The sequence below is a fragment of the Tachypleus tridentatus genome, chromosome 2, assembly GCF_004210375.1.
Source record: "Tachypleus tridentatus isolate NWPU-2018 chromosome 2, ASM421037v1, whole genome shotgun sequence".
NCBI classification, from domain to species: Eukaryota; Metazoa; Arthropoda; class Merostomata; order Xiphosura; family Limulidae; genus Tachypleus; species Tachypleus tridentatus.
Genome location: NC_134826.1, coordinates 123,518,628 through 123,540,932, shown reverse-complemented (window position 1 = coordinate 123,540,932; position 22,305 = coordinate 123,518,628). Strand labels below are relative to the sequence as shown.

Below are 22,305 nucleotides of genomic sequence, written 5' to 3'. Positions count from 1 at the left end.
CATATTGAAGAACATTCTTGTACTCAATTTCTTCAAACTTGTACAATTCTTTTAGGTGCGTAGCACGCACAGTGTAAATATAGAAATACTTGTAAATTTTGACTACCAAGCTTTCTACTTCAATAGGAAGGGCACCAACTACAGTTTTGAGACAGTTATGTACAATATGAGCACCACAACCAACACCCACAACATTTCTGCCAAGTTCCTTCTTCAATCAACTATATACATTGTTTTTTCCCTTTCTCTTTACATCTCCAAAATTTGTATTGCAGTTGTCATCACAATAAGCAACATTTTTTTTGATAAATCATGTTTTTTAAAGTGGACACCAAGAAACTCGTCAAAATTTCTGATGTCACTCCATAAACCAAATGAATGTCTAAAAGTTTTATACTGGCAAAAAATATCGCATCATGACAAGTAAAATTTTGGCATCTTTTCGATTTCAAGCATCTGCTGTGAATGAAACAAATTGGATCTCCATTAAGATTATCTTCAATTCCTCTGATGCGAAAGGAACAATTGGCATTCAAAATAATAGCCTCATTCTTCGTTCTGGCAGAACTGAACTTTGGTTCAAATAACTTTGCTATCAGTTTGGAAGAGCAATCAGCTGTTTTAAAGCTTATGTTATGGACAGAACTGTGATAAGCAAAGGTTTCTTCTTTGGCAGCTATTAACAAGTCACTCTTTTCAGGCACATTTTTTAAGAACACATCAACTCTTGAACTTTTAGCAGCTACTGAAAGACTTGCTGCATGTTTAGCACTTTTTAAATAGTCTTTTATGTCTGAGCGGCTTCCATGTGAAACAGTGAATTCAGATGAACACTGCAAACATTTGACTCTGTCATCCTTGGCACAATTTTTTTCAAGAGTGGATATTCTTTTTGCAAGTCACTATTGAATGTACACCTTCTTTCACCAACTTTGGACATTGACTAGGATTAATTTCTAAAATAAACGAGCGAAAATAATTCAGCATGTACCGTATAAACAGGGGCGTAGATTATTTACACCCGATTGGGGGTATGATTTTTGCAACCACTTATGTGGACTGTTCAATTTGCAAATTGCTAATTTCTGATTACGTGAACCTGAAAGCTGTAAACATGCAGTCACAGAGTAATCTTGTTGCCACGATACTTGCATGTATACTTAGGCCTACTGATTGATACTTACGAACTATCGCTTAGGTCGAAAAGCTTAGAAGCACGCCTACATTAAAGATGTATATTTCGGCTACTGAAAAAGCCTACATCTAGGCCTAATTATGTAATTCGATTGGTAAGAACACGAGAATCACAAGAACAAGTACACAATTTGTAGGCCTGTGACGCAATAGAACAATTCAACAGACCAAACTGTAGGGGGGATGATTGTATGAACTATACCCCCCCAGGATCTACGCCCCTGCGTATGACTAATATAATAAATACCGTAAAAAATAATCACAAACACTTGCACAAAGGAAGCTTTACGTATGCAGATACCGTTACGCGAGTACGCCCAATAGCAGCCCACTGATGAATCATTATACTTTACCATTGTATCAGTTGGCTGTGAATTTCGTCTGATGCAATACCTTTGAAAATTTGCATGCTACAGTACTATGGCTCCCTCTACCAATCAAATAATAAAATGAAAACTTAAAACTATTTCTTTGTCAACACCAAGTCAGGACTCTATGCAAATTTTAACATTTTCCGTTTATCCTTTTTTTTGAGTTTATGCCTTTTCATCAAAAACCGGGACATTCCGAGATAATTCAGCGCCAACTGGGAAAAATTAGTAAATTGGACGGGAAACCGGGATGTATGGTAAGCCTATTCATAACTAATATGAACTGCAAATACTCGTGTCGTATCATCATTTGTGCAAATCCTCTTTAATAGTAATAGTAACTTCCGAGTATTTACGTCTAATAAACATTTGCTTTGATCTAATCGTACCAAAGCAGATTCTGTTTAACCTATATCCATCCTAACACTACCATCAAAGAACATTTTGTATTCTACAAGTGAATAACCTGTTACCAGGTCTTTCTACCATTCATTTACTTTGTGTGATTTTTATGTTCACCCCCTATTTATCTCTTTCTAAAAAACCACATTCTACATTTTCAGTGATATTGTAAAGTTCTGAATACAACATAGCATCCCGTGTGTTGTACTAGATATTTCGCTTTGATTTTTTTTTTACTATTGTTTTGCTCTGCAATATAAATACTATAATAATACTATAAATGTTAATGCCATTTAAATCGTAAGTTTTCAAACATCACATTTTTCTGCCATAGGAAGAACTTCCACTTTTATAATAAATGTCAAGATTATATTTATTTAGTGTATATTTTTGATAGGAAAAAAGGAAAATATTAATAAGAATGCACTAAAAGCAAATTTTTTATTAAAACATTTTGAAGCCCCTGTACACAAATACTATAAAAGGCAACATAACCTATAAGTACATGGCAAATGAAACAACTATTCTAAATGATACAGTAATGTACAACTTTCTATACAATATAACTCTCAACCATGCTTCAAATTTTTGATTTGTTAAAACAATTTCTTTATGGAATTTTTTAAAAAGTGTATAACCCAGACACACAGCTATGTTGTCGGTATTTATGTATCACATGTTTTAAACATAAATTATAACTATTCACAAATAGGTACTTGTTTTGATGTATATTTTCTTCATTTAAAATACACTTACATTCATTTTTCTTATTATGATATAGAATTTAGTTTAACTCACCTTATAGATACTACTGAAACACTGGAATTAATGAGTTGCATTTCTTAAACAGTAAACATCAAGTTTTGTATTCAGTTTTCAGCATCATCAAATTATGCAAACTACTTGTTATATAATTTCCATTAATACTTGTAACCTGAACTTCATTGAAGTTTCAGCATGAAAAAAACACTGGCATGACAGTAGACAATTAACATCCTAAGTGATTGTCTTTTCATGCCTGAAATGCTCCTTAGAACAACTGAACAAACTTCATTCATCCTTGAAGGTACATTTTGGATCATTAGCAAAACTCTTTAGGCACATCTTCTTTTCAATAAAAAAAAAAAAGGTAAAATGAGTTGTAACTCGCTACTATTTTCAAGTCTTTGTTTGGTAATACATAACAGATTTATAATACTTGGAACAGAGTGATAAGATATAAACACTTATTAGGTTTCTTTAGAAGACAACTTGTTAATGTTATACTATCACAAAAATTAAATGTGTAATTACATGCAAAACTAAAGAAATGTACATTGTTAAAATATAATTTTTTTTTCATATTTTCTATCTGAATAACATCCTTGCTGCATGAATGAATACTAATAACTGATTCAAACAATCATTGGTCTCAATAAAATAACCAGCTTATAAAAAATGGATAATAGCAAATAACCCCATCATTTCTTGATGACGAATACCCCACTTGAAATAAAAATGCATTTCAGAATGGCTGTTATTGGTATTAACACTGTTATTGATAAGGAGAGAACAACGTTTCAACCTTCCTAGGTCATCTTCAGGTTAAGAAAGAATTTGAATTCTCTCTTTCTAAATCTGAAGATGACCTAGGAAGGTCGAAACGTTGTTCTCTCCTTATGAATAACAGTGTTAATACCCATAAAAGTCATTCTTAGATACAAACCCATCATTTCTTTAGTGTCAATGACATACACCTAGAAGAAAGGCATAACAGCTATGAACAAAGATCTCCATTCCTCCAGAGTTTGTGAAACACTTCCAAAAAAACAAATGTCAGTAACAGATGCAAACAAACTCATCATTTACTTCATGTTGGTGACAGGAACAAAAGATGATGACAACTGTGAAGCTTACAGCACAAAACTGACATTTTAAATGTGACTGTTGCCAGCAACAAGAATTGTATTTTTTCAGTTTCAATAAAATCTATTAGTAAAACACAAATGCAGAGACAACAGCTATTAGAAATTAAGGTCATACTTGTGTGACATTTTATGTGGGGGTAACTAACATTGAACAAAGTTCCTAAATTTATTACAGTCTTTAATAATGTTTTAAAAAGTCATAAAAACTTTGGAATTTAATCTATGGTTAAAATTCAGTACAGATGTAGAAAAATACTGTATAAAAACTTAAAATTTTGATTGAGTTATAATATTAACATTTACAGTTTGAAATTTTCTGTTACAGAAGATTATTTAAGTATGCTGGTTTATCTTCAAATAGTCACATCTGTTTAACTATTGAGTGTTTCGTTATATTTGTAAAATACAGTTGAGAAAAATAATGAATTTTATTAAATGTTCCAAAGTAAGGCCTTCTCTTAATTGAAATTTAAACTGTAAATTACATGTACAAAAAATGTAATTTTTTATTTGAAATGACCCATCCTAAGTTTATCGTGTTTTATAGTTATACTTGCGCGTAACAGTGTACCCAAATGTAGCAATACCCTAAACGTATTTTAAGTACTATTTATAGGATATTGAATATAATTATACTGGAATATCAAGAAAGAAACAATGCATTGTTCACCTTGTAAAAATAAAATGACAAGATAGAAATATATCATATTATTATTATAATAATATTATAATATTGCAATATTAATGCCACCTTTTCTAACATAAATATTTTAAGATGAACAGTTGATTTTCTGACATACTATGTAATTGTACAGCTCAGTTCTTGAGACCAATATGCACCTATTGCTTTTGACTCAAAATGCTGTAGGGCTAACAGTATGTGCTAGTGGTATATACATTTTGTTTTAAAAGACAATTATTATATTTATTTTTGTGACAAAATACTATTTTTACCATCACCTTATCTAATTTCTAGGTGATATACTACTCTTCAGTATTCAAAGTTTGTTTGTTTGTTTTGCAAAGATAGCTGGCTGGCAGTATTTCAACAGAGATTGTATAGTTTTCTAAAATCGACTCAATTTGCAGCTACATTTTGGTATTGTTTGACAATGTTAATACACACTTCTTTACATATCAATTAATACTTAACATAGTTTAAGAACCTTTCAATATTCCAAGACTTTTAAGTAAGGGGGAGAGAGTGGGCAAACAGATCTGAAAAGTGAGGAACAGGAAATCTATTTTAGTATTAACTCATTCTTTGATTAGTGGTGTATTAATTAAAAAAATAAAGTACACAATCCTAATTACCAAACTAAAAACTTGCATTCTAATATTTAACAACTTACTACAAAGGAGAATTTTAACTTTTAACCAGTTTTACTCAGTCCTATAATCATCTTATTTGATAAAATAAGCTCTTTTTAGTTTTATAAATGTGTAATCAAGTTTATCTTTTACTTGGCCATTTATAAGCAACCTTTCATAGCTTATGTATACAAGTTTTTAATTTGTTTCTGGTAAGTTAATTAGTTTATTGGGATTTGTCCCTTGATTAGTATTTAGATATAAACTTAAACGACCTTTGGTTGATTATGGCTAATAGAAAAACTTCCACTTTACAGAACTTTATTAATAGTCTGCTAATGTTTATTCGCTTAAAAATTATGCAGTTTTCATTTTTTGTTAACCTGACTTTACCATTGTATAAATAAGTATCAACATCTCCACTAGTGTTGACAACAAAATGCAATTACAAATCATTCCTTTATGTCATAGTTTCTTAATTACTAAGTTCACAATTTGGTAGAATACAAGTTAAGAAATTCATGTTATCTATGAAACTTTTCAAAGTTGAAAAGCTTTTCTTAACTTTTTCTTCTTTAAATAAATCAATATATTAATGCATAGTGCACACATCCCTTCATTAAATCTATTTAGCAGTGATTTGAACAATACCTTATTTCTATGAATGCATTCTCAAACTTTGATCCCATTTGAGATATGACAAGAAAACAAGTTGACAAATGTATTCAACACCAAGTATGCTCACTCTTTCAGCCATGAGGCATTATAAAGTAATGGTCAATCCCACATTGGTGAAAAATTAGCCCAAGAGTTAGTAGTGGGTGGTGATGACTAGCTGCTTTTCCTCTAGTCTTTTGCTGGTAAATTAAAAATAGATAGCTTAGATAACCCTTGAATAAGTTTGTGCAAAATTCATAGCAAAACAAATTAAATATATTCAAGTACTGAATGTTCACTATTATTCATAAATTAAAGAACTCATCGAAATCATGGCAGAAGAACTATAGTTATTGTTGTAACAACATGGAAATGTTCTTGCACAAGATTTTAGAGCCATACATGTAAAATCATATACTCTTCTGACTAGACTATCTTTAGTCAGTTTCTTTTGGTGAATAAAGGAACATGTTTAACTTTGAAACATCCTTAGTTGAGAGAAACTAAGTCTCAAATAAACCTATTAAAAAACTGGGTGTAAAGCATTCAATAAAAGCACCAGTGTAGAAGAAAGTAAGACTAAACTTCCTCTTGGTGAAATGTCAAGAGCATTGTTTTAAAAGAAAAGAAACACATGAAGTGCAGTTTCAGTCCTAAGGTCTAATAACAAAGAAAAAATGTATTTTCTTACTTATTTTAAATATCAGCCATAGTAAAATAACTGGAGTGGAAGGGAACAAGTTAAGAAAATTATTTTAAAATACTTTTCATACATGTAAAGAAAGAGGGGGGAATACATAGTCATTTAAAATATAATCAACAACTGAATAATTTTATTATTATTATTTGTGGAATAAACATATATCTAACCTAATAAAACATTTATGGGTGGCAAGGGAAAGGAAATATAAAAATACTCATCAAATAAAGCAGCAACATCTAATTCACTGTAACATATACAGATGGAAAGAACACATTTCACATCACTTTGACATTCTTATATTCTAGGATTTGCTGTAAGTACAATACTCACTATTCCTTAAAAAATAAAATTTTTTATTTAAATAATAGCTATACAAATCAGAGGATTAAACAAAGCTAGCATTAATTTGAAAAACAAGTTTTTCTTAATAGTAGAAATTTAGTTCAGAAATTTGTTTAATTAAAATGTGTGTTTGAAAACTTTTCATTTTGCACCATGGACATTTTAGTCCATTATTTCTTCTTGTTCTTAACTGAACTTAAAGCAAGAAGTAATATTTTCCATGCAGTTTCTTGCAAACAATTATGAAATTATCCCAGATTTTAATCATCTTGGTTTAAATTGAATATAACTGTTACTTACATACCAATCTATATTTAATGAATTACAAAAATGAGATTTTCACAGTCAGTGAGATTCAAAATTGAGTGTTACACAACTTAAAGATTTGTTTTACAGACTTTTTTTTTTTAAGCCCAAACAAATCAAAGAATTGTGATGAAAAATAGAAAAACTAAGTTTACATTCTGCTAAGACAGAAACGAAAATTATGGCATGTGCTTCATATAATATTAAAGGATAGGTAAATGATTACCTTCACAACAAACAGAAATTAATGTTTTAAATGAACATTATATTAATTTGATGGTTTGATAAATTGAGAATATTTAAAATGTAGAAGATTCGAATACTTTTTATTAAATAGAACAATGAGTTTCAACTTAACTGAAACAAGTTTTAATGTTAAACAGTAATCTGACTTTATTTCTATGTAAATATTTTCTTTAACTATTTGGAAGCTTTCATTTTTTAAGATATTTACAAACAAGAAGTGATATTTTAGAAATACCATGACATTGAAAGTGTTCTTAAAAATAGATTAATACAGAACATTTTTACTGTCATATATACCATCTTAGAGAACCTCTTTTACAATGTCTTAAATCAGGCTTTTAGTCGTGGTAAAAGATCAAAGGCCTGACAGGAGAACTCTTAATCATGTTAGTTGCAAGGCTTAAGTTGCTTGGAAATAAACACAAATATCTTATTTTATAATAGTCTTTTGTTTGTTTGTTCTATTACAAAATCATTCCACTTTTGTTTTAGATAATACAGGTCTTAGGAAGTAATATATAGGGATTAAGTGATGTGACGGTGATACAAAATGTGAAAGTTTTGATATGAACTATTGATCCTCATGTTTGTAAGATCTAAATTCACTATTTTAAAACCCACAGCTAGAGATCAGACACTAATATGGGCAGAGCTATTTTCTGAGTCTATCAGATCTGGGCACATGTTTAAATTGGCTGGCATCACCATATGGCACAGCATATATCAACAGTTCTTCACTAATTTTGAGTTCTAGATACCTTACATTTATAAGTTACCCTAGTCTAAAGTAGGGAACTCAAAAGCTGCTTCACTATAATTGCAGATAATAAGTATTCTATCTTGTCAAACATGATCAGTGATCACCTCGAAGAAGGGCCATCAGAAGATGAAAACTTGGAATTTCTCCTCCTCTATGTTTGCCAGACAAAGACTCTTTTCCAACCTGACAAGCTCGTTCTAGTTCTGGAATTCGAAGTAAGAGCTCTCCAAATTTGCTGCTATTTTCTGGGTAATGTGTACGGGTGTAGGTTTGAAGAGCTTCTAGAACTTGCTTCTGACAGGCTCGAACTTTCTCTATCTCTTTTAGCCCACTCACATCTAATTTATATAAGAATAAATTAAGCAGAAAAGTAAGATATTATAACATTTAAAAAACTTTCTTCTTTATAGTCTTCTACAGACAAATATTTATGAAATCTTGTAAGAACTTGTTTTTCCAAACCCTTGTCTACTGTTTTTTAACAAAAAAAAAACAAGTGAGATTCAACAACAAATCATCTCGTAAAAAAAATCAATTGTTCTAGACATTAACTTTTTACAGTATTTCATCTCTCAACTTTACTAGAAATATCTGATTTGCAGAATGTAGCAGTACTAAGATAATAGTATACCATAAGAGAAATAGAGCAAAAATGTTGAATCATTGGTATTTTGTTACCAGTACAATCAAACAATAATACAATGATATTAAACATTACTGCAACTTAGTCATATTTAAATTATTTTTAACTTTCACATTTTCTTCAATAATATTGTTGTTGTGGTTTAGTTGTATTTCCATTACCTTTAAAAATAATATTTTATTCAAAAACATAAAAACATCATTGTGATTCGTTCTTATATTTCTAATGATTTTAATTTTTATACAAAACTGTTTGCCTTTTATTACTCAATATTTTCTTGTATCATGTAGTAGTTACAGCAGTTCAGCAGGAATGCGAAAAAGCCAATAAAGTGGCAAGGACTTATTAAAAACCAAAAAGGACCATTTCCTTGAGGTGTGCTTATGGTATGCATACAGTTAAAAGCTTATAAGAGGCAAAGAGATCCTCTAAACATTTTCATTATGTAGACCTAAACAGTAGATTATGTCACATTTACAAATAATAGCACATCTCAATTATTTTTGTTATTGGAAAGTCACACAAGTCCTTGTGTTACATTTATTCTATTGCTGAAATCCTTCTTTTTTTTCCCAATAACCTGCAGCAAGCAAGGAGTTCAATCAGGTGTGTCTCTTCATAGTTGGAGAATTTTTGATGTACACTTTGGGGCTTGAGCCCCTCAGCTACAACAAAATGCCCCTGATGAAGCGAAAAGTGAAAAATCAATAAAACTATTTATCTTATCCAATAACATTTGATTACACTGCACAACAAACGTTTTGCTTCTTGAACACTGTTGGGTGTTCCTTATAGATTTTTGGCTGCTGATCATGCAAATCACATCCAAATTTGCCCATCACGTACCATTTCATCAAAATCTTCAGTTTCACCAGGACATTGCTACAATGGAAAAACAATATCAGGGCAACTGGTATCCATCAATGCATGCTGACTACTGTTGGACACTGCAACGTGATGCACCGGACATTGAATACAAACGAAAATCACGAGCAAAACACTTTTAATTATGTTGAATTTAATAGCATATTAGAAACATAAACAATTAAATACATTATTGCCAGTAAACAGTTAACTGTCTATTTCTCAGAGTTCCTACGTGATGAAGCAAAAAACCAAAACTATATTTGTGCATACTCACCAGGTACCTGTCACAATCAGCAAAAACTTTTCAAAAAAATTGTTGTGCAGTGTTACCAGAAAAAAAATATGTCAGAGGGCAGTATAAATTGTTTTTACTTGTAAACATTGTTGTGAATGATAACAAGAAAATCAAGTTGCAAAACTGATCAGAACATTTCTAAATTGTCTAGTTGGGATTAGTTAGCTCTGTTTTTGATGCCTATAATTAACATCATACATATTTTTAGAAAGAGAGAATTCTAATGTTACACCTTGGTGTCTTCAGAGCACTTACCATGAAACTATTTTAAATGGCACCTTTGACAATAGACATACCTGATGTTAGCAAAATGATGACTTTCAGACAAACATACTCGTACTGGTCTACATGTAGCCTGCGTAAATGTTCTGTTAAGTTGAGCATCCTCTCAACGACTGGGCCTAATCCAACTTCTTGGGCCTGTTCTAAAGTCATGGACTTTCCTGTTGAAATTCTCACTTCTCTAGGAGTTGGAATGGACCTATAGCAGCAACTAAGGAGAAGCATTTCACACCAGGAATTGGTCAAAAGAGCTGTTTGGTCATCTTTCTGAAACACCCAACGATAATAAGTTGCAAAATCATTTCACAAGTTAGCATTTTCTTACATAGGAAATGGATTTCCTATTAATACTTACCTCCCATCACATTTTTTTCCAGCCTTCTAAGCATTACTTAAAAAATTTTACAATAACCTCACCAATCTGTATACTCAATCATTTCATGCAATTTCTGAACATGTATATATGGTGTGACTATTCTACACCAATAGTACAACTACCTCTTTCTGCTATCCCTGTTCAATTTTCACTTTTGAGAATTAGAAAATTATTGACTTCTGATACTATTTTATTTCCTCTCACACAAAGCTAGAATCCTACATTGTAAAAGTAGAGGAACCAGTGTAGGTGCATAAAATAGAAACCAACCAGAAAGTGCCAACCAATAATTAACAGGTGTACTCTGAAATTAAAAAACAAATACACATAGAGGGTACCTCATTACTTCTAGAACAGATATGCTCTTTGCCCTGGAAGTAGGAAATTAATCTGATATGGGTGGGGAAAAAAAAAAAAGAATGTGTGCAACTGCAATTTGTTCTGAGTGGTGCAATCCACAGTAAAATATAAACAGAATTAGCTATATACATTCACAAACTTAAATGGACAGAAAGAGTTCCATAACTTGTTCTTGGCATTAGGAGGTTGAGGATATATATATTTCAGGGGCAAACAGAGTGGTAGTGTGATTGAACAAGTGATATATAGTGTTTAGTGACATCATGGGAGGGGGGATCATCCAGTTTTCTGGGAATTGTTTATTTCTGCATGTACTGTTGTGAGCATCTCATTTCCAGAGCAATGTAGCTGATGGCGAGAGTGTATGCGAATATATGTTAGTGTTTTTTTGTTTTTTTTTTAATTATGCTTAGGTATTTAAGCAAAATAAAATAAAGATAACACCTGGAGAGTGATTGAAAAAGATGTTATACTAATCAATTTCAAAAAATGAGCTTTGATATTTCATGACAAAAATAAGTGAAGAATAAAGTTATTTTTCTGACAGAGATGTAACTAATGACTAGTGATCACTGATTCCTGGACCTAGATTAATTCTGAAAGGTTGAACAGTGTTTAGCTTGGCAATATAATATGCTTCTCTTATTTCTCTATTTGCTTCAGTTTTGAATTCTGTTTCAGTACACGTAAGAGTAACATCTTTAATGGAGTGACCCTGTTGGTTGAAGTGTTGAGCGAAAGGGAGATCTTTTTCAGTGATAATAGAAGAATTATGATTGTTAAAACATTCCCTTAGAGTTGTTTGTGTATGTCCCACGTTCTGATGATTGTTATTTTTACACTGTATAAGATAAATGGTGTTTTTTGTTTCACAAGTGATTTCTTTAGATATTTTAAAAGTTCTTTGATTGTGCTTGTCAGAAAATGAGTCAGTGGCTTTTATGAATTTGCAGGTTTGACAATAGGCTTTACTGTATGGATGACACCCATTTTGGGGTGGGATGTAATTTTATTTTTGTGTGAACAAAGATATCTTTTACAGTTCTGCTTTTTTGGAAGGAGACAATGGGAACTCCAGGAAATATCTCTCTGAGACGACTGTCAAGCTGTGTCAGATTAAAATGTTTTTTTTTCAGAATTCATGAAACATTACTAAGTTTAAACTAATAGGTAATAATAAGAGGAATTCTATTGTAAAGTTTAGTGTTACTCTGATTCAGGATGTTGTTAGCCTTCTCAATTTGCTTGTCGACCTCAGTATCTTTATACCCTCTTTGTAACATGGTTTGTTTTAGATCCTTAGTGTGTTTTCTGCAGTCTGTTTCATTTGAGCATATTTTCTATATTATAAGAGCATGACTGCAGGTAATGTTTCATTTAGTGTGAAAGGAGTGACAGGTTTTATAATGAAGATACTGTGGTCTGTCTGTAAGTTTTTTTTGCACAAGTCAGTTTGTAAAGTTCCAGTTTTTAGAAAGACTAATGTCAAGGAAGTTAGTCTACATTGGCAAATAATCGTAAGTAAACTTGATTCTTTTGTGAAAGGAGTTTGCAAGTGTGATTAATTCTTTAAGTGATTCAAGATCGGCTGTCCAAATGAAAAATGTGTCGTCTATGTAACGTTTCCATATATGGAGTTTTACAGGGGTGAGTTGTAAAATCTGGTTTTCAATATAACCCATAAAAATGTTGGCATAATTGGAAGCCATCTTGGTACCCACTGAGGTACCATTAACCTAAATGTAGTGCTTGTTATTAAACATGAAGTTGTTCAGAGTTAGAATTAGGCTGGCAGGATCAATTATTGTTTGAGATTCTAATGGGTTAGAGAGGTTTAATGCTGACTTCAGAGTTTCTGGTCCTTCATCATGTGGTATGTTAGTGTAAAGGGAAAAAAACATCCATCATACAAAGACTATTTGGTGGTAACTCTGTCAGTATTAATATCTTCTATGATGTTGAGAAAGTGGTTAGTATACTTTACATAAGATGGGAGGGAACAGGGAATACATTTTTTATGTGTTGGCCAACAAAAGCTAACAGATTTGCAGTAGTCATGTTCATATTAGATATTATGGGTTGGCTAGGGTTGTTTGGTTTGTGTATTTTGGGTAAGAGATAAAATTTACCAGGAAAAGCTTCTCTGGGTATCAAATTCTTTTGTTAATTTTATTGTTTTTGAGGAGTTCTTTAAGCTTACCAGTAATGGTTTTAATAAACTGAGTTATAGGATCATGCTTTTTTTTTGTAGAAATTAATGTCCTCCAGTTGCTGGCTAGTTTCCATGATATTGTCATCTTTGTTAAGAATAACAATAGTTCCACCCTTGTCTGCTGGCTTTATTATGATATTGTTGTTCAATTTAAGATTATTTAATGCATGTCTTTCCTTTTCATTAATATTATTAGGACATTACTTGGAAGATTTTAAGGTCTGTATTATGTCATTTTCTTATGTCCATGAAGACTTTTTCTTTAAAGTTAAGTGTATGTTGATTTTCAGTTGGGTGGGATTTGTTGTGAAAAAGTTTACAAAGTCTTAATTTTCTTGAATTCATGAAGGTCAAAGAGAAATTTGGACTCATTAATATAGATGTTATTTGGGCAGAAGTTGAGACCTTTTACTATGGAGAATGAGTTCTGCTTCAGAGAGAGTTACGTCTGAAAGATTAACAATGTTAGATGTGTCGGAGTTGTTTATTGTTATTTGCACATTTTATAAGGTTGCTGTTATTTTCAAAAGGTTTGGTAGTTTAAGGCAGCTTATCCATGTTGGAGCATAGTGTTTGCTGTTTTTTAGGCTGTTTCATATTATGGTATTTTCTTTATGGCCAACAGGAATGCTGTTAAAGCATTTTCTGAATTGGTGTTATTGGTAAAAAGCTGTTTCTTGTTCTTTTTAAGAATAAATGTATTGGTTTTATTTGTACATTTTTTTAGTTCCTCTTTTCCTTCCTCTGAAGAGTTGAATAGATAACAATATTGGGAAATTTCTTTATCTAGAATATTGACAGAATTTTGATAATGTTTTAGTGATGTTCATAAGTTCTAAGGAAGTGTTTTCAAGGATCTGATGCCATTTGTTGCAGAAGTTCTTATGGTCTCCTATTGTTATCAATGTGAGAGATTGACATATGTTTCTGTCTCTTATGCTATGTACTAGAGACTTGGCATGTTGATAATGTTTTGTGCATTTCTCAGTTTCCCAAATTTCTGAAAGTTTTTTTGTTTTTTTTTCCCGTAATTGAATGGTTCATTGCTTGGTTCTTGCTAACAGGTATTGGTGTAATGGAAGAAAGATGAAAGTAACAATCTTTTTCAGAATGTAGAGTGCATTGTTGGTTGTTCTTAGAGTTTATGCTAACAGATAAAAGACTGTGTTCTAATGAAGGTAGTTTCATAAGCAATTGATCGACTGGTGAAGACTGGTGTGGAATGTATGGGGTTTATACTGGTAGCGATTTTGTGTGGTTTTGGATATAAGCAAGTGGAATTGTTTGTGGGTAAACCAGAATGGGAAACAGAAGCAGAATAAAACCAAATTTTGCTAGTTGTGGAATGTAATGTTCTGGGGAAAGTGTGATATGTCTTTAGTCCACAATAGAACTTGAAGGATCACTGTGAGAGAAAGAATGCATTTTTGATTGTGTAGATTCAGTTACATGGGTGTCATTGTGAGATAGGAAGAGATGTAGATTTTGGACAGGAAAAAGTAAATTGGTTAGTTTGGCATTTTATGGTGCAAAGCAACTAGGCTATCTGTGCCATCTGGTAAAAAGTTAAAAATAAAGTAAAATTATTAAAACTCATAAAAAGGAATCAAGGCAAAACAAAAGTTTAATTTTTGTATTAAAAACATAAATAGCATTAACTCCAATTTTTATATCTAGTTTACAGGAGTAAGAGGTAAATTACAGTAATACAAGTTGTAAAGGACTTTCTGTAGCATAATTTTAATAAGCATAACTTGTGAGAATGAATAACGGATAAGTTCAAACATCAGTGTTAGTCACCTGAAATCTTAAAAAGGAATCACATTAAAAAAAAAGTTTAATTTATAAATTAAAAATTTAAATAGCATTAAAAAGATTAAAAAAAACATTTGTAAAGTGGACAGCGTTGCCAATGGCACTGTCTAACGTTATGGATAAATCTTGAGACAAACTTGTTTAAAATGGTGCCATGGTTGAGAGTCATAATGATGACAAGACAGTAAAATGTGGCTTATTGTGACCTGAGTGTCACACAGACAACACATTAGTTCACCACTTGCAGATTAAAGAAAACGATAAGTCAAAACGCTGTGACCGAAACATAGTCTAGTTAGGACAACTTTCTCTTTCTGATCCTTACAGAAGCAAGACTGCTAAAGTCCGATAGAAGGTTTTATTTGGAACAGATTGTTTTCATGTTGCTCACTTCAAGTTGACTGCTAACTGGCATGGAACCAAGCCTTGAATACAGGACCAACTTGCATGTATGGAACAGGCATAGCAGTGATAGTGCCAGAGCAGACAGATTTAGCTGTTGTGTTGGCAAGCCCATTCCTGCAAATATCAACATGACCTGATATCCAGAAAAACTTGATAGAAGTAGATGTTAAAGAGAAATGGGCCAGTCAGTTTCCAATATCAGTGAGAACATGGTGTGAACTAATGTGAAGCAATTCCAAGGCCAGTAGAGAACTAAGCAAGTCAGTATAAATAGTACAATTTGAGTACTACTTAGCTTCTTTGTGATACATGGCAAGAGAAATGGCATACAGTTTAGCAGTGACCACAGAAACTGTAAAGGGAATTCTGCGCACAACCACTGCACCACAACAAACCCTGGTAGAGCACACAGAGTCGCCTGATTTTGAACCATTCGTATAAATAGGAATGGAAGGATGGTTCAAAAGATGTTTAGCAAATAACAGATGGTACTTCCAATTGGGAGTATCTGCTTTCCTCAGAAGACTTGAAGAAAGGTCACATTTAGGGATTGTAATAAGCCATGGTGGGATGGATTGGCCAATGGATACAGTAATGTTATCCAAAGACACACCCAATTCATCCAACTGCACCTGGATACGAAGACCAAAAGGAACAATGGCAGATCATCTGCTCTGAAAGACCATGGTTCAACATAGAAGGAGGACACAACCCCAAGTGGGATGCTGTGGTAAGGATAAAAGTTTTGTAGCATATAGTAAAGACAGTTTCAAATGGTGGAGGAAAAGAGTAGGTTCATGAGACTGTGTATAAGCACTGGACTGGGGAAATGCAGAAAGCTCCAGTGCAGAGCTGAAGTCCACGATGATGAATGGGGTCTTGGCAGAGCCATAGACCAGTGACCCATGGTCTAGTTTTGATCGTATAAGAGCACTTTATATCTTTAACATAAAACATTGATCCAGTCCTCAAGTAGTGGAACAGGGGACACAGAGGATGTTCAGTGCTCTTGTACATTTTACTCGTAGCTGTTGGATGTGTGGTATAAAGGTGAGCTTATGATCAAAGATAAGCCCCAAGAACTTTGTCTCAGGGACCAAGGATAGCACAACTTCAGTGACACAGAGTTCAGGATTTGGGTGAATACCCTGTTGAAAGCAAAAATGCATGCAAATGGTTTTAGAGAGAGAAAAATTAAAACCATTTGCTGTTGTCCACTTCAGTAAATGACTGAAGGCAGTCTGTAGCTGCCGCTCAATATACCTCATGTTTGACTGACATGAGGTGTGAAAGTCGTCAACACAGTAAGAGGGACTTGTTCATTGATGGCATTAATCTTTATACTGAAAAGTGTGACACTCAAAACACAGCTCTGAGGGACTCCAAGCTTCTGTAGAAGAGAACAGGAAAGTGTTGAACCCACACAAATTCATAATTGCCTGTCCATTACAAATTTTTAATAAAAATTGGCAAAGGGCTACGTAATCCATATGAATAGAGGTTTCGCAAAATGCCATACCTTCATGTAGAATCATATGCCTTCTCAAGGTCAAAGAATATTGATACAAGATGTTGTCATTTGAGAAAGGCTTCTCTGATTGATTTTTCAAGTCAAATTGGGTTGTCCATGATAAAGTGCTGTCATCAGAACCCACAGTGGGTGGGTGAGAAGAGGTTGTTTCATTAAAGGAACCCAACAAAATGAGCATTAACCATCCTCTCTGAGATCTTACAGAGACAGCTCATCAAAGCAGTTGGATGGAAGTTTGAAGAAATCTTGGGATACTTCCAAGGTTTAGGAAAAGGAAGTAAAATAGCATGGTACAAAGCATCAGGAAAAACACTCTCCTGTCAGATTTAGTTAAAAACACTTGGAAGAATAGCAAGAGAAGCAAGAGATAGTGTGCCATCTATCTCGTAATGTACACCATTGGGTCTGACCAATGCACTGCCAGACCAGTTAAGGGCAAGTTTCAGTTCCACCAGTGTAAATGGGCAGCTATAGTCACAGAGACAATCAATTCAAAAGGAAAGAGGTGACCACTCTGCCTGTGTATTGATGGCTAAGAAGGTGGAGGAAGAAGTGCTAGAGGCTGATGTCCATTAAAGTCCAGCATGGTGGAGGAGGAAGATGGCAACTGTTAAACAAGAGCATCAATGTCTGATTGATCATAGGTCTCTCCAAGCAACAGGTAAAGAGAACAAACAATGATGATGTGACCCAAAGAAATACGGATGGCTATGGCCTCCAAGGGTGTGTCAAGTGGCAAAGACAGGGTGAGCACATGCTGATCAACCAACAGTGCCACCCCTCCATGCATGCATCCATTACACAACCTGTCATTTCTGTACAAAGAAAACTGCTGAAAGGTGACTGTATCAGCAGGTTTCAGAAATCTTTCCTGTGAGGAAAGACATATAGGGTGGTAGGAAGCAATCAGTGCTTTAACCTCATCCAGATTAAAACATAAACCTTGACAGTTCCATTGTATCAAGGTGGCCATTTTTATTTGTGTAAGCAAATTGGGTGGGGAGCCCTTCTGTTTTCAACTAAGACTTTTTTCTTTATTTGAGGGAGGTATGTTGACCTCCATGGATCCTGCCCTTAGTCAACTGGGCAGGTCTTTATCATTGCAAGAGGATTCCAGTGACTGAGGATGTGAACAAATGATTGTTTTGCATCTTGGAGTGGGAGAAGATGATGAACCTAAGGAAATGCCCATACCTGGAACCAAAGTATGTGGATCTTGGGGTTTACTGGAATGAATGTTAGAGACAGAGATGGGTGTTGAAGTTGGTTCATCAACCTTTTTAACCATTGAGGTCAAAAGGCTTTTCATATGGCTTGAGAATAATTCTTTTGGAGGCACAGAGAGATCTGTCTGCACTCCCACCTTAGTAGTGAAACGAAGCGCTGCACAACAACTTTCGAGCCTCAGGATAAGTAATGTTTTGAACATTTTCATATGCTACATTTCTTCCAACCATTTTTGGCAAGAAAAAAGGAAGGATGGGTGAGAACCATTCCATTTAATACAGTGAGGGTCGTTTTTCACTCACAGGCATCATGGTCCTTGCCTTGTCATTGCAACAAGCAAACTTCAAGGAACCATAACATGATGCTTTCAAGTGACCGAACCATTGACACTGGAAACATCCGAGATGTTTTGAAATGTATGGCCATATCTTTCAATTAAGATAACCTGCCTTCATGGTGGCAGGTGGATGCAGTGATGTAAATGTTAGAATGAGGACACTGGTAGACATCATAATTCCAGCTTTGAGAATAGAGATACACCTCACTGCAGGAACTCCTTGGGCAGAAAAACCAGCAAGAATCTCAGACTCAGGGATTTTCTTCAAATCCCTCTCCTCATGATGAATTCAAAATAGCATGAGATATAACCTCAATGGGTATATCGCCAATTGCCTTTGAATGTAAGAGGAGTTCACTGTGCTTAGATGTGGATGTTTCCACCAATATGTCACCAGCGCAAAGCTTTTCGACTGACTTTGGAGAGCCAGTTTCTTCTGAATAAAATATGGAGAGATTTGCCCTAAAGGTTTGTCTGAAAGAGAATGTAGTATGAGAAAATGAGGTACAACAGGTGTTGCAGATGTTGAAGATTGCTGCTCAGAATCTTCAAGATATGGTCATTTACCTATGGACTGCTTTTCACTATTTTATTTAAGTTTTTATTTGGAGGATCCATAATAAAAAAAGAATGTTTCAGCACCAACTGACCCCACCCACCATGGAGCCCTCTGAGTGGAGGCATTACAATGCCAAACAAAGACACTGCAGCAATTGCCAGGGTTTCATGAGCAGTATATCCAAACACCAGCATCAGATAAAATTGTCCACAACACCTGTTGAGAACACCCAACACTGGTACTTGGTTGAACCTAGCCCAAGTGGACCAGCCAATTGACCCTGGGGGGCCACCTGTCTACAGGAGTTCAAGGTCAAAGTGATGTGTTAGGGTTGGTCCCTCAACCACCAGGACCCTCTCCTCCCCTTCATGGAAAACCTATGGATGGATGTTTAGAGATCCCAGAGGAGGTAAACTGAAAGAATAGGACCTTCCCTGGGAGGTCCCCTCACAACATACAGGAATCCACACCAAGAGGGGAAAAAGTAGGACTACTAGAAGTAAGAATAGGAGATGATTTGGGTGGCTTGGTAGAGGGAAAAAAAAAAGAGTGGGAGAATGCTGTAGGAAATAAAGTATTTGAAGTTTGAGGACAAGGTAAAAATATCAGAAAAGTGGAGGTGAAGTGTAAGAAAATTAGTTAGTGGTATTATGTTTATGTGGTTGATGAAGGCAAGTTGAGGGTTGCACCTGCATAATTATTTGGTTTATTCATTAATATTTGAACTATGTTGTATGTACTGATCAATCTCAATCATCAGTGGACAAACATCAAACAACCCCCAACTATGAAGAGGAAGTGAGGCTCTGGCCAAAACTGGACAAACACCAAAAATAACTGATGGAACAAGAAGTAAAACAAACCCAACCATGGCATTGTGGAGTCTTAGTGTTGCCTCAACTCAAATGTAAGAATGAGGCAATGTTTGTAATCAGTATTATGAGCAGAACTCATAAATCACTCAACCATAAATGCAGGAAGATGCATCCTCCATCTGGAAGTATGAGGAAGACATGGAACATTCACTCAACAATAAAAATAGCATATGTATCTTCAGCAACTGGCACTACAAGAGCAGGGAAAGAACCTCCTGCAACTGTAATTAATGAGAAGAAGGGCTTCTACTGCATACAACTGTAGGAACAAGGATGTGTCACCTGAACCTGATATTATGAGGTAGATCCCAAAGGTAGAAAATATATATGTCATCACATGTGGTAAATGAATATGGAAGAAAGTGTAATGGATTGAGAAAAGAAAGATGTAACAGTCAGTTCCTTGGTTAAGACAAGGGATCTAATAAAAGCTATATGTGAAGACAGTGTAAACAATGTCAAATGGAAGATGACAGAATATGGAGCCTCACAGAAGTAAGGCTAGGAGAGTTTGTATAGGTGAAGATCAGAGCCACCAGTAAAATAAGAGACAAAGTAGTTTGGAATAAGAATAGAACTCTGTAAGGAAGTCAAATAGAAGGTAAGCTTAGATGTGAAGAATTCTTCCAGTCATGACGTACAGTTAGTACGTGAGGAATGGGAGACTGGTATTCCAGTGGATGGTGAAAGCATATATAAGGTGTCCCTAGCTGAGAATACAACCACCTAAAACCTGTGAATTAAGGGACCACTTTATGAAGATAATCTTGGTGAAAGAAGATAATTGATCCATCACCAGATTCACTTTGCCATAATTTGGTGACTGTAGACCCAAAATGGAAAACCAAGATCTAAAAGCACAGAGACCTACAATTGATGCTTTCTCACTCTGTGATGTAAGTGACCCTTGTGGAGATGTTAGAAATGCAATAATAACCACTACCATCCTCATCCCCCTGTAGGAAAGGAAGAAAATGGGACAAAGTTCAAAAAAGGTGACATGGAAAGAAGACTTTTTAATCAACAAGATACTGGAAGTCTCCTGGGAGTCATAGTAAGACTCCCAACCCTCTAAAGATAAGTCTGTAAACAGATGCAAGTCTGAATGAGAAAAAGTAAACAGCACTCTTGCCATTTTCTAGTCGGTCTACCCACCAAACCATGGATCAGAGGAGAAGTTCTACTGATCTAGAAATTTCCATAAAACAGAAAGCATGTGTGCCCCACCCATGGTAATGAGAACTTTCAAGGAAGTCCACATCTCCAGACAGATAAAACATCTCAAGCTGTAAGAAATATGAGGTGAGGGCCATGTGAACTGCTTGCTCCAAAACCTACAGAGGGAAAGAAATGGAGTATTAAGATGGGGTGAAAATGAACTTCTGCCCTGTAACTGGACATCATACCCATGCTACTTATAGTAGGAGCAGAGAATTGTTGTCTATGGACTGAATGAGAATAACCAAGCAGAAACCAGTCATCCACAGAAAAGAGTGCAAAGACTCATAAAGTGAAGATGTAAGGCAAGTATTTGTAACCTGAAAAAAACAACTCAGAGCTGAGATTAGCTCAAACAGTAGGGTCCAAAACTGGAAAACTTGACTTATTGTTTGTTTGTTTATTGACCTTCATGCAAAAGTACACAAGGGCTATCTGCACTAGCCATCCCTAATTTAGCAGTGTAAGACTAGAGGGAAGGCAGCTAGTCATCACCACCCACCACTAACTCTTGGACTAGTCTTTTACCAATGAACAATGGGAAATAAATAAAACCATCAAAAATGTAATAAAGGAAGGAATTTAATTCCTACATTGATGAAAATTAGGATGATAAAACACAATAACATGTTGCTGGCAGTAATAATACGTAATATACCTTGTCTAGAAAGTACTTATATCAAATGATCAAACCATATAAAACAACAAATGTGCAAGCTAGCTAAGAGTACCTACAAAATCCATATCGAACTTAATTTAGAGGAATAATGACATAGATGATAAAGGATATATACAAGTCCTAAACTGACAAAAATTAGGATAAGATATAGTTAACAATATGTACAAACTATCTAAATTTATCTAGTCCACAAAGTTATGTAATAATAACAAATGTAGAAACTATCTTGATCATCAATATCCTGTTTACAATTCCTCTAAATTAACCTAGATGACAAGTGATACATAACTAAGTTCTACATTAACAAAAATTAGAATAATGCAAATAGTAAACAATAATGAGAATAATATAACAAAATTACTCAAATAGAACAACAAACTGATGTTACTAGTACTAATGACATGCAACTTGCAAATAATCTGAAC

At 34.1% G+C, this 22,305-nt stretch overlaps 1 protein-coding gene across 9 annotated transcripts in view; it reads right to left on the bottom strand.

Moving 5' to 3' along the window:
* Window positions 1-2,389: 2,389 nt before the first annotated feature.
* The window catches only part of LOC143245000 (uncharacterized), a 98,942-nt gene continuing 79,026 nt past the window's right edge, over window positions 2,390-22,305 (bottom strand). For 8 of the 9 annotated variants that reach the window (XM_076490710.1, XM_076490709.1, XM_076490706.1 and 5 more), the window contains 2 exons: window positions 10,301-10,553; window positions 2,390-8,537 (listed from right to left, as the gene is read on the bottom strand). In XM_076490710.1, coding sequence (XP_076346825.1) covers window positions 8,293-8,537; window positions 10,301-10,553 — 498 coding nt within the window. In that variant the 3' untranslated portion in view covers window positions 2,390-8,292. The remainder of the gene's footprint in view (window positions 8,538-10,300; window positions 10,554-22,305) is intronic. The other variant, XM_076490713.1, reaches the window with a different exon arrangement.